General features: G+C 50.1%; 1 protein-coding gene across 5 annotated transcripts in view; it reads right to left on the bottom strand.

Annotated features, from left to right (window-relative positions):
* MCC (mutated in colorectal cancers) overlaps positions 1–13,204 on the bottom strand; it is a 137,988-nt gene that overhangs the window by 26,119 nt on the left and 98,665 nt on the right. For all 5 annotated transcript variants that reach the window (XM_023512732.1, XM_023512730.1, XM_023512731.1 and 2 more), the window contains exons 11-13: positions 11,936–12,039; positions 7,977–8,160; positions 10–244 (exon numbers count right to left, since the gene is read on the bottom strand). In XM_023512732.1, the coding sequence (XP_023368500.1) occupies positions 10–244; positions 7,977–8,160; positions 11,936–12,039 (523 nt within the window). The remainder of the gene's footprint in view (positions 1–9; positions 245–7,976; positions 8,161–11,935; positions 12,040–13,204) is intronic.

Genomic DNA, 13,204 nt, shown 5'->3' with positions numbered 1-13,204 from the left:
AGCACGTACCTTCATGGCCATCAGCTCCTGCATTAGCACGGCGTTTTCCAGGTCCAGCCTCTGGCTGTCCCCACGGGGCTTGACGTCGTAGCTGAGGGGATCAATGTGGATGCTTTCCAGCTCCAGCATGGTCAGCTTGACCGCGGCCCTGTCGTTCTTGAGCTGCTGGATGTAATCCTTCAGCCTCTGCTCATCTTCCTTAGTGAACTCCGTGTCGCAGCTGCTGGCTGTGGAGCTGGTTGTGCTGAGGAGAAAAAATTCACCACATTTCCAGGTTGTCGCTAAAAAGTCCTCTCCCCTTACTCTCAGCACACTCCCCTCCCCAGTGTTGTTTCTGTGGCAGGGCAAAGTCAGTTTTCTTTGAGGCTTTAGGAAAATGGCACCAGCTTTCAGAAAAGAACACAGCATGAAGAATGACAGAAATGTTTCCATGCTCTGCTGCAGTGCTGTGGACCCCAGAAGTGAATTTCTAAGGAAACAGTTTTCCAGAAGCAAAATGATACACACCTATGAGGATGTTTCATGAAGTATAATCTAAAATGTGGCTTAATGAATTATCACACGTATGCAAAGAAGGGACATGATGTGGCTGTCACAGCGATAGTTATGACAATGGTGGAGAAGCTGTAAATGACGAAAGAGAACGGGAAATAACAGATGTGTAATAAAAACAGGTGCACAGGCCGGTGAGGTGGCACATGCCTGTAATTCTAGCACTCAGGGAGGCCAAGGTGGGTGGAATGCTTGAGTTAATGAGTTGAGATCAGCCTAAGCAAAAGTAAGACCCTGTCTCTACCAAAAATAAAAAAAAAACCTGAGGCAGGAGGATCACTTGAGCCCAAGAGTTGTAAGTTGCTGTGAGCTATGACACCAAGGCACTCTACCCAGGGCAATAGCTTGAGACTTTTGTCTCAAAAAACAAAACAAAACAAAACAAAAAAAACAGGTACACATGTGGCTCTATGCCTTAAACTTAAAAAGAAAATAGTTAATGGAACAAAGAAGTTGAAAACCAAAATGCCTGCAGGATCCACGGATGTGTGACATGTCCCCAGGGAGGCAGAAGACCCCTGGGGGCACGGAGGCAGGAGGTTTCCTTCTATATTGTACCATGAACAACACAGTGAGATATAGCAAACACCGCTTTGAAGGAAGAGTGCCCCTATGCCTCACAGCGGGAGCAGAGTGTCCCTACGATCACTCAGGCTGGGCCGAGGAGCCCTGGCAGCCTGTGCCTTACTGTGACCAGGCTGGGGCTGCCAGACCTGAGCAGTTCCCATCTGACCCCAGCCCTGTGGTGCCCCAGAAGCTCACCTTGAAAGGGTGAGCACCACTGGAAGCTGAGGCCAGGCTGTCCCGAGGGCTCAGTCCCTCTCTAGCAGTGGGCAGGCTGCCCCCAGTGGCTCAGACTAAGGCCCCCTCCACCAGCCAGTCCTTAGGGAGGTGGGGCTGGTGCGGACCAACAGCAGCTTTTCTGTACTTGCACTGGGCCTGGCTTGACTCCCTCCTTACTGGACTGCTTTGGAAAGGAGGCAGAGGAATAAGCAGGACAGGCCTGGTTGGCATTGTCCTCTCTGTTGTTACTGATTTGGAAAGTGAAGCTCAGAGACATTAGCTTCCTGAGTCATATACCCGCCAAGTGGTGCCACAAGACTCAGGCTGAGACCCTCTCACCCCACAGCCTGCCCTCTTCCCAAGATTCCTGCAGCTAGAAGCTATGTCAGGAGCAGGAGTGACTGGTCTCAGCTCACACTGGAATGGGACACCAGACCCAGGCCCCCAACACAGCAGGTGCAGCCCCTCCCCATATCCTGGGTGTAAGTAAAGGTGATTCCCCCTTATACATGACAGGTCACGGAGAAGATGGGGGAAGGAGGAGTGAGAGGAGACAATGGCTGGAGCTCTGCCACTCAGCTGCCTCCCACAGGAGGAAGAGACCACTCCAGGGTTTGGGGGCACACTTCATGTGGGAGAACCCCTTCTCGGATGGGAAACTCCTGAGCCCTATGAGCCCTGTGGGGCCGTCCTCTGTCTCATAAGGACAGGTGGGAAGTCACTTGGAGATAAAGTGAGTGAGACTGGCCTGACCAGCACCTCCTCAGGGGCTGGGGAGGGCAACCTGTGTCAGCTGGACGAGGCCATCATTTCCTGCTGCTTGCCACACAGACCAGATGTGGCTGTAATGGTATGTTTTAGATGTGATTAATCTTTACATTCAGGACACCGTAGGTCAAGCTTAATCCCTTTCACGTGGAAGGTCTGATCTCAACACATTAACTCAAGCATTCCATCTCATCTACTCAGCTGAGGCCTTAAATGATTGAGGTCCCCCCAGAAGGAAGGAAGTCTGCCTCCAGGCAGCCTTTGGACCCAAGACTGCTGCATCAACCCCTCCCTGTGTCTCCACCTGCCTGCAGAGTGTGGACTTGCTGGCCCATAATCAAATGAGTGAATCCTTCAAATAAATCAGCGTGTGTGCAGACAGAAGCATCTGCATAGAGACGGAGCCAGGTCTCTCTGTGTGTCTGGATATGAACATCTCTCCGGAGATGCATGGCCTTCTGCTCTGTTTCTCTGCAGATCCCTGACACTGAAGTGCTGCCTCTACCCGGGGACCCGAGCACCTTACACCCTCTGCTTGCTCCCGCTTCCTCGGCTTCAAGACAGAGTGACACAAGCTGGGGTAGGGATTACCTGACAGAAAACGCGAAGTGTTTAGACAAGTGCTTGGCACAGAGTGGACATCAATCACAGTCACTCATTAGGAATACTGGGGTGCCACCAGGGGCCCTAAAACCCCTGCCCTCTTGGGACTCTTTTCTCACAGGTAAGTGTGTGAAATACACAGAGCTACAGACAGGGAGGAGGCGTGGGGGGCGCAGCGAGGGGGTGGGGCTCTTGTTAGAAATAGAGCTGCAGAGAAGGCCTCGTCAGGGGTGTCTACCTTTTTTCTCTTTGCTGCACATTAGAAGAGTAAGAGTTGTCTTAGGCCACACATCAAACACACAGATGCTAATGGAAGCTAATTAGCAAAGAAAAGGTCTGTGCATATGTTTCTTGGTATCTGACACCACAGGTAAATAAGCAAAAAAACGTTCTCATAAAATCAGCACGCAGGTTATGGCTGTAGGTTGGACACCCCTGGCCTCCGTGATAGGGTGACATTAGAGTGGACCTAAGGCAGGGGTGAGGAAGGGAGCCATGTGGCTATCTGGAGGAAGAGTGACCCAGACAGAGGACAGAGTAAGTGCAAAGGCCCGGAGGCGTGAGCTTGTCCAGCGGGAACAGACAGTGGCTAAGTCAGCCAGAGGAGAGGAAGAGGAGAGTGAGGTGGAGGGGCCAGGTACCAGGTCACCTAGCTCTTCACAGGGGCCGAACCGAATCTTTTTTTTTAGAATTAGGATGGATGTCACCGGAGGGTTTGTAACGGGAGTGGCATGATCTGCCTCATGTTCTAACAGGACCCCTCTGGCCACTATGTTGAGGAGAGATGTAGGCAGATTAGGGCAGAGGTGAGTGGACCCCTCGGGAGGTTACTATGACAATGCTGGGGACAGGTGCTAGAATCCTGGGATGGGACAGGGAAGGAAGGGAGAAGGATAAAAATTATTACTAATCACCACCATTGTCTCAAGCTATATTTTAAAAAGGATGAGAAGGGAGAAGCCCCATGTTCCAGCTGGAAGGTGTCAGCTATTACTCCACAATGAAATGACGGGCAGCTCAGGGGAAGCCCAAGGAGCAAACAGTGCCCACAGCAGAGGGCCCGGGGCGCGTGAGGGAGAAGGCTGCCGGGGCTGGGCCCAGGAGGTTCCTCCCTCCTGCAAACCGCTGCGGGGAGGGCGGGCCTCGCACCAACCAGACTGACAACACTGACGTGGAGGGACACAATTCAGTGCTCTACAGACGAATGAGCAACAGAATTAGGGCACGCTCAGAAGTGGCACTGTGCTCAGCCCAGGGCCGAGCGTGGGCATGTGAGACAGCCACAATGTGTTTACACAGCATTTCTCTTCCAGTTAGCTGGGAGGCCACTTCAGGAATGAAATCCTTCCCTGTGGGGCTGGGACACAGGCCCTGAGGTGAACTTACCCCTCTAGTCTTTCATTAAGATTTGGAAAAATTTCAAACATTTAGAATAAACATGATTCTGATGCTGTTTGGGTTTGGGAACGACTGGTCTACCCCAGAGGGTAAGTGGCATTTGCTTAGTTGCCTGCAAGCTAGCCAGAGCCGCCGTGCCCCTGGGCTGCTTTGGTGGGTGCAGTGATTATGAGCATCTCTGTGACATCAGTCAGACCTGGATAAACATTTTTCCTCTGCTACTCCCTAACTCTATGGCCCAGAGTGAGTTGCTCAACCTTTCTAGTTTGCAGTAAATAAATATAGAAGAACTGTGACTACCCTACCTGGTTATGGAAAGGCTATGACCGTCCTGACGCAGGCAGGCCCAGCTAGTGCTGCCACCCTTTGGGGAGCAGGAGGGACAGGTGGCCACTGTCTTGACAGCTGTACCAGCAGCCCCCCAACACCCATGCCTGGACTCAGGGATGTCTGAGGGCTGTCAGCCATCTGCAGCCCATCTAGAAAACCTCCATCTAGTAGAGAAGAAAAGCCGCCAGTATTTGTATGAACTTGAGAAACCAGAACTTTCTGGGAGAACGTGAATGTGAGGGGCAGAGACTCACTGGCTCTGCCACCCTCTTGGGCCCACCCACACGTTGATTCCTGGGTAGGGGGGAAGGCTTTTGTTTCACCTTCTTTGCTGTGAGTATAGTTTTCAGAAAGGAAGAAAATAAGAAAATTTAAAAAAAAAAACAGAATGAAAGATTTCAGTCCACAAATCTTACCCTGCTGGAAGCTCACAGAGGTTTAAAATGCTTTTAGCTGGAAGAAAGTTTAATTTCAAGATAAGCTCCATGGCCCTTCCGGCTTCCCTCTCTTCCTTCCAAGACACCAGCGGGGACAGATCAGGGGAGGTTAATTATAACTCAGCTTTCTGCTTTTAATGTTCCACTGCAGAATATGATTATGACAGTGCTAAAAGGAGGGGGAGCCACTGGCCTTTCCTCTGGCCTCCTGCAGACAAAGGCGCTGGCGGTCTCCTGGGGCCTGCTGGCAGCGCTGGGTGAGGGTTAAGTCATCCATTAACTCTCCCGCTTGGAACACTCATGATCTGAGCTGTCACAGGGGAACCAGTCTCTTTTTGCAGCCAGGCGGGAGGCTGTGTGTGTTCTGAGAGCCACAGGAAGAAGGGCCCAGCAGCTCCCCAGCTCTGGGTTTCAGAGGAGCTAGGCCAGGAGTTGGGGGTTCCCCTTTCCTGCTGGTCTGGGAGCTTTGGGCACCCAAGCGTCCCCTGCACCTGCTAACTGCACAGATCTCTCCATACCCTGCAGTGGTGGCCCATGGCCCAGTGGGAAGGCATGGCTGGCGGGCTTAGGAGGACCCATCTGGGATGAGCCACTTGGGATGTGCTTTTCAAACAGCCCCCATGTCAAACGTCCTTTCTCCCATCCCTTTCCACCATTTCTGTCCCCAAGATAACTCCCCAGCCTACTTGTTAGAAGAAAAATTCATTTTTCTTCAGCTTCCTCAGCTTGCCTTGGCAGAAGGTTAGGAAAATATTTCGTTTCTTTTGCCTTGAAAATCAGTGATGAGATTTTCCCATGGTTTTTAATCATTGTGTTACTTGGCCCCAGTGGAGAATTGATTTCCATCAAGGAGCAGCTTTTTTTCAGAAGGAAAGTTCCAGAGGACCTGACAGCTGTTGAGCATTTGAAGTTTACTTAAAGGATGGGTCAGTCGAGGTGATATTTGGCACTTAAGCCACTCCCCTGAGTGGTCCCCTAAAGGCTGAGCCTTGTCAACTACCAGTATCTGATGAGAGAACCTCTCTGTGACTGAATTTAGTTCAAGAGCCATTCTTTGGGGAGGCTATCCTTGAAAATGATGACTCTGTGGCCTAAATTTATCTCAACTTGCTTAAATACACTGCCCACCTAAATTTCTCTAAGAAAATGGTCTCAAAATCCAGGCTCACTTCTAAGTTAAACTATCTCTAACACACATTCAAAATCTATTATCGCTAATAATTAGATGGTGAAAAAATGTTCTCTTTTCTGATTCTTAATTTATCTCTCATTCAAAATAAAACAACAAAATTATTTTGGGGGCTGGGGGGGGGTGTGAGCAAATAATCTGTAGCACAAAGCTCATAAGCTCCTGAAAAGGCACACATTTCCTGTCCCCAAACTCTGGCATTCACTAATTCAACCGAGCAGTGTCACTGATGGCGCAAGGATTACATTTCCACACTAAATGAACACAGGAACTACAGATTATATACATCTGGAAAAGTCATTAAGAAGAGCATCTGCTTTCTGCATTTAAACAGAAGAATCTGGTTTTAAGAAAAAGAATAAATTGTAATATGTACTTCACTGAATAAGACAATTGTTGCTGGAGTCAGGAGGAAAGTGATGGAGTCAGTGATGTTTGGTGCATCACTGGGAATGTCTCCTCTTCTGGGACACTTAGTCCAGGACAGGTAAGTGACTACACTGTGGCAGGTGCCTGTGTCCTGGGCCACTAGGTAATAGAGAGGGGACAGGAAATTGCTTTCAGGCACCAAGAAAACATCAGTATTGACAGGACCTGATGGCTCACACTTGTTATCTTAGCACTCTGGGAAGCTGAGGCGAATGGATTGCTTATGCTCAGGAGTTTGAGATCAGCCTGAGCAAGACCAAGACTCCGTCTCTACTAAAAATAGAAAAACTAGCTGGGCATTGTGGTGGGCGCCTGTAGTCCCAGGTACTCGGGAGGTTCAGGCAGGAGGATTGGTCAAGTCCAAGAGTTGGAGGTTGCTATGAGTTAAGATGAGGCCACGGCCCTCTACCCTGGACAACAGAGTAAGACTCTGGCTCAAAAAAGAAGAAAAAATATTTCTCTTTGGCTCTTGAAATTCATTTGTCCTTGTTGGTCTGGTTGCTTGATCTGGGAGTAGATGCTACTTTACGACGTCACGAGCCCCACCAGGGTATAGAGGGAAGAACAACATGCTTGGTGGTGAAGCCCTGGTTTTGAGGTCAGGTTCCCCCCTTACTGGGCATGTGGCCTTAGGCAGGTGATTTACACAGCCCTGGGTAAAGGTTTTCTCATCTGTGAAAATGGAGTAAGTTGCTCTTCCTAGTCTCTCATCATTTAGCAATCGCATCAGAATCGCTAACAGAGCAACTTCTAGAGTGAGGACCAGTATGTAAAGGGAGGACATTCATGTTTTAGGGCTTTGGTGGTGAGAAAGGAGATGGTAGCTAGGGAAGGATTCATTCTGACTCCCACCTCCCACCCGAGGAGTCAAAGGCTCCTGCAGGTTCCCCTAAGAACAGTCTTCCTAGCTCCCCCCCCCTCCTCAGTATCCACTTCAGTTTTCTAGATTCACAGGGAACTGGATTCAGGTTCACGATGAACCTGCGTCTGCTAAGCATGGACTGTAAACATGGCATCACTCTACAGAGTGAGAGAGATGAGAGGAGAAGCCTTTGCCTGGGGACAGCCTGCCAAAGACACAGCAAGAGGGAGGGAGGAAGGGTAGACCCTGGAGCCGCCTGGGCTGGGCTGGGCTGGGCTGGGGGACTGCTTGCTGAAAATGGGTCTTGGCTACTCCAAATGCCTTCCTGGCTGTCAAGTATTATAAAGAAATGGAGAACAAAACAATATGGGAGAAAAAGCACCAGACAGAAAGGTTCAGGCTCCATCTCTGCCACATTCCAGAGCACATCGCCCTTTCCCTCTGGTCTACAGATTCCACATACGGCTCTCCTGTTCTCATCCTCTGATACCTGTTTGGATGGAGCAGGCTGCAAGCCTGAGGGACCTCTGCTTTTATCCGCACCACACAGTCCCCAAGAGCTGGTGGTGAGCTGGGGATGTGTGCATGTGCACACCCGCCTTGGGGCAGAAGGACCGAGCCTCACCTGGTGTGGCTGTTGGAGGACAGGCTCTCCCAGGGCTGCACGCCGCAGCCAGCCACCGCGAAGGCGCCCCCGCAGCTGCCGTCCAGCTTCATGAGCAGGGCCTTGGCGGCGTTCTCAGCTGTCTTCCTGCAGTCGTGAGCTCGCTTGAGCATCTGAGTGATGCTTTCATCCCCAGACTGGTCTCCTGTGTGGCAGAGAAGCCAGTGGATTAATTGACACAGGTCGAGGCAAGGTGAGCTGGGAGTGACTTTGCACAAGCTCAAAGGGGGCTGGGCGGCTGGGGGGATTAGCAGTGGCCAGCTGAGGAGGAGAGCTGCATTCTGGGCCAGCTCTGTCACTCAGAAGCTGGATGGAGGAAGGCATTTCTCTACTCTGGACTCCAGAGTCCTCATGGACAGAGGAAGGAGCTGGCCAGTGTGGTTGCCGGGACCTGCTCCCAGCTCTAACATGCTGTGATTTCCCAGGCTCCTGCCTTCTCCTCCCACCTAGTCACAAGTCTACACTTGGCCATGCTTCAGTGCACTGGTGCTCCTTTGTGAATGAGGGCAGGGAGAAATCAAGTGGAACTGTGTCCCATCTCCAGCTTTGGTTAGAGGTGGTAAGGGGTAGGTGGCAAGACCGAGAGAACTAATGGTAGATGAGGACTTGAGATGAGTCCTGTATTTTCTGTACTGCTGCTACCCCAATCCTTCCCTTGACACGATAATGGTGGCAAACACAGATGTCTTCTGGAGCCAGGTGACAGGGCTGGAGCAGGACGTCAGGGCATTTTGGGTGCTAGCACAAGCTGAGCAGACAAGTCCTGCCTGAGATGTTCACATTCTTATTTGTTTTAAAAACTGTGCTGGAAAAGGCAAAACCATGAAGACATTAAAAAAATCAGTGTTTTCCAGGGTGGGGGAAGAATGAATAAGTGGTATGTAGACGATATTTAGGGCAGTGAAAGTTTTCTGTATGATGCTGGAATGGTGGGTACAAGTCCTTATGCCTCCGTCCAAACCTACAGACGAACATCACCAAGAGTGAGGCCGAGATGTAGGCTGCGTGCCCCGGGTGATCACAGTGAGTCAGTGCAGGCTCAGCAGTTCTAGTAACATACCACTCCCGTGGGGATGATGATAATAGGTGTATACATGTGAGGACGGGGTGGGAGTATGTGGGAAATCTCTGCACCTTCCTCTCATTTTTGCTGTGAGCTTAAAACTGCTCTAAAAGATTAGTCTTAAGAAAATGAAACAAAAATTGTGCTGGAGTTAACACTGGAGTTAACAGTTTGCTACCCGAATGGCATGGATTATGCTCCTCCAAATATTTTCAAGTGAGATCTTATGCCAAAAAAAACAAAATGTTTTGCTAACATACAAAAATGGTACATGAAGAACTGCATGGCCAGGAGTAGGGGGACATGCTCACTGTTCCACCTGCCAAACCACCCCACTGCTGAGGCCCAGAGAAACTCCTCCAGCTTCCCACAGCACACCTGGAAGACAACTAGCCAAAAGCATCTTGCAGGGGTGTCCAATCTGTGGCCCAAGGGCCATATGCTGATTATTTGCTTACCTATGATGTTGGATATCATGGAAAGTATGCACGGACCTTTTTTGTTTTTTTTTCTCATTAGCTTTCGTTAGTGTTTGTGTATTTAATGTGTGGCCCAATACAACTCTTATTCTTCCAATTTGCAGCAGAGAAGAGAAAGGTTGGACACCTGTGACTAGTGTAACCTAATCCATGCCTGTGAAGTCAACGGTGACAAAGGAAAGGACCATAATAATGGATACTGTGGGTAAAAGTCACAAACTAATTCTTGCTTTGCAGTATAACAACTATATGGCCGACTGCTGCTGACAGAACAGAAGTGTAAGATTAAGGGGACACTATAGATGAAGCCCTCAGCACTGCGGTGGGGGCAGGAGAAGGACATGTCGTGCCAGAGGCCCTGAACTTCCCTCCCGCCATCTCTCCAACAACCTTCACACTGTTCTTTCCACAAATCATGTTTTACATATAACTCCCCAGCTGACTGCCATTGGAATTCTGCTCTGAAGCAGGCATGACCCTTCTGACTGGCTCGTCTTATAAAAGTGTACAAGAGCTACCCCTATCAGGTAAATACAAAGAATGTCATTATTAATTTAATTTTTTTTATTTATTTTTGAGACAGAATCTTACTCAGTCTTCCTGGGCAGAGTGCCGTGGCATCACAGCTCACAGCAACCTCCATGTCCTGGGCTCAAGCCATCCTCTTATTTCAGCCTCTCGAGTACCCAGGAATACAGGCACCTGCCTCAATGCCCAGCTAGTTTTTCTGTTTTTAGTAGAGATGCGGTCTTGCTCTTACTCAGGTTGGTGTCAAACTCCTGAGCTCACAAGATCCACCTACCTTGTCCTCCCAGAGTGCTGGGATTACAGGTGTGAGCCACCATGCCTGGCTTATTACTGATTTTAAATGTTTAATGCAGACTTTTTTAAGCCCTTACAATTCCTACACTGGGTAGCTGCATCAAGGAGGCACAAGCCTAAAGAAACGTACCTTGTGAGGACAGAACAGGTCAAGATGTTCCTCTGATACAAACTAGAAATCAGATGATTGATTTTTTTCCTTAATTGATCATTTTTCTTAATATGTTAATTAACAAAACCTGACAGCAGCTCAAGACCATTTTAGTATCTGTTTTATATGAGGAATAAAGTTTTATGGTTCAGTTAAAAGACTGAAAAAATGAGGTTTCTAATGGAAATGCTGGCAGGGTTTTTCCTTCTGGGCAGGGATGGTAATATTATTTTAAAAAGAAGAGGAAACTAGAGGAATGGCCACCTACACCAATGCAGGCTTGCTCCCCTGCTGGATAACCTGGATATGAAGCAGGGAATGAACACTTCCGGTGCTGCCCCTTTCCCTACACGTGTCAAAGCCAGGGAGTTACCAGAGCTGCCCCAGGCAAGGGGAGGAAGTGGCAAGGAGGACCAGCGAGGGGTCTGGCGACCTTCTTTGTGGGTCTTGGCCATCCTGGAAGGAAGTTCACAGCTGATAGCCAGTCTGTGATGATGGCCTGGTCACCACAGATGGGGACACCGGACCTGCCCAGGCCACCCGTTTCTGGCTCTTATGTGACTCAGTCACCTCTGCACTCACTTTACATGCTGTGGTTTCTCCAAAGCGCAGGGTGAGGCAGTGTCTGGGGCTGAGCTCCCACTGAGAGGTGGCCCAGTCTCTTTCTAGGGCTATTCCTTCTACACGCTCCTCACGCGGCTGCAGGGCTCAGACCCAGCTGCTGGTCGAGTTGTAGCAACGTTGCTCTCTGGCCTGCCGTGCCTACATCCTGTCCAATGAGCCTCGCCTCCGATTTATTCAAAATTGTGGGGTAGAAGGGAGGGGCAGTGCAGACCTTGAAGCACAGGCCAGGCCAATAGAACCCAGGGGCCTGAAAGACAGCAGAGAGGCCAGCTGGAGGGCCCATGGCTCATGGGGTGAACATTCTGTGACTGACAAGAGTAGATGTGAAGCTACTACTTCTTTATGCATAAGAGGCCCGGAGATGAGGTCAGGGGAACCCAGGCTTCAGAATGGCTCCAAGAAACACAGGTGGAGAAGCACCAAGACCAGGCAGCAGCCACGTGGGCAGCAGAGGCCCTGGGCACCAGCGTCCCAGGCAGCTACGGCCAGGCTGCACCTTTAATCACCTCTGTGAGCCCGCCCTGCTCTGTTTGTCCTAGTCAGCCCAGGAGAATGCATTCCCTGAGGAGGCTGTTTGCTTTGACTTGCCTGTAGTTCTGTTTCCACCCCAGTTCTTGCTGCATTCAACACAAACAATTTACCCACTCAGTCATGAGGAAAAACGAAAACCACACTTGACAACTGAATTTCACTGATGATTCAATGACAGCAGCTGAGATGGGGGAGTGGAGCAAAAGCGGCAGGGGACACGATGAGGAAGAGGGACTGGGGAAATACTCACCAGGGGAGGAGCCCACTCCGGCGGCTCTGAACTGCCCCAGGATGAGGCTCTGCTCACTCTCGGCCAGCGCCAGCAGGAGCTCATAGGCCTCTATGCACTGCTCACTGAAACACAGGCACAGCACTCAGCTCAGCGGGGCGGCGGCCACCTCCACCCCAGAGCCACTTCCTGGGCGGGAGGCAGCCTGGGCTCTGCCTCAGCCTCACTCCCCAACAGGCAAGGAAACCCCCCGTGAATATTCCCCAGACAAGGCCGGGGCTTGTTCCTTTGTGTTGGCCTTTTTCTTTCTGTATACTCCTCAATGAATAGTGGATGCAATTTTTTTTTCATTATGAAACTTTAAACTAGGTTTACAGAAAAAAAAAAAAAATAAGAGAAGGAATTAATGGGCGATGCAAGTGTGTTGCCTCTTTGGGGATCAGCTAAGGGGGTAGTGTGGCACATCTGTGCAGCCAGCTTCCAGGCAGAGCCCCACACCCCGGCACCCACGGCCAACCAGGGTTGGTCTGCGAGACTAACAGAATATGGTGGATCTGCCAGGAGGCCACTGTCAAGATTAGGTTATTGAAAAACACCATGACTTCTGTTTTGGTCACTCTCTCTCACTTTACTTTCTCCTAGATCGTGCCCTCCAGAGGAGGCCAGCTGTCATTTCTTAAAGACTCTCAAGAGTCCTACAGAGAGACCCATGGCCTCCAGCCAATGGCTGGGAAAGAACTGGGGCTTCCAGCCAACAGCCACGTGAGTGAGCAGATCCTCCAGCCCGTTTTCAGATGATGCAGCCTGAGCTGACAGCTGAACCAGAGCCACTCCCAGATTCCTGACCCTTGGAAGTGTGATGTAATAAACTATTAGTTATACAGCAATAGGCAGCTAACCTAACACCCCATAAGGAGTCATCTGGACCTAGGTCAGCACTGGTCAGTATGGTAGCCAGAAGCCACATGTGGCTATTAAAATTATATACATTTTATTTTAAATAAAATGAAAAGTCTAATCCCTCCACTACATGTTCCATCTTCACAGAAAAATTAGATTAGATGCTTGTAAGGGTAAGAACTGTCTCATGAAACACACTTAGGCCATCACAAAGTCCCTGACGAGACTTTGAATTTGGATCTCTGAGAGGAAGAACCATAGTCATCCTTCCCTGTGCCCATCATCCACTGGGCAAGCAAGGCAGAGATCAAAGAATAGCCCCTGTCCCACGGCCGAGACCCACAGGGACCCACGCCCACAGGAGAAAGGCTGTGTGCACGACACCTGTGT

Source organism: Otolemur garnettii, unplaced genomic scaffold (assembly GCF_000181295.1).
Source record: "Otolemur garnettii isolate 467f Iridium unplaced genomic scaffold, OtoGar3 scaffold00030, whole genome shotgun sequence".
NCBI lineage: Eukaryota > Metazoa > Chordata > Mammalia > Primates > Galagidae > Otolemur > Otolemur garnettii.
The sequence above is the reverse complement of the archived record's forward strand: the minus strand, read 5'-3'. Positions and strand labels throughout refer to the sequence as shown.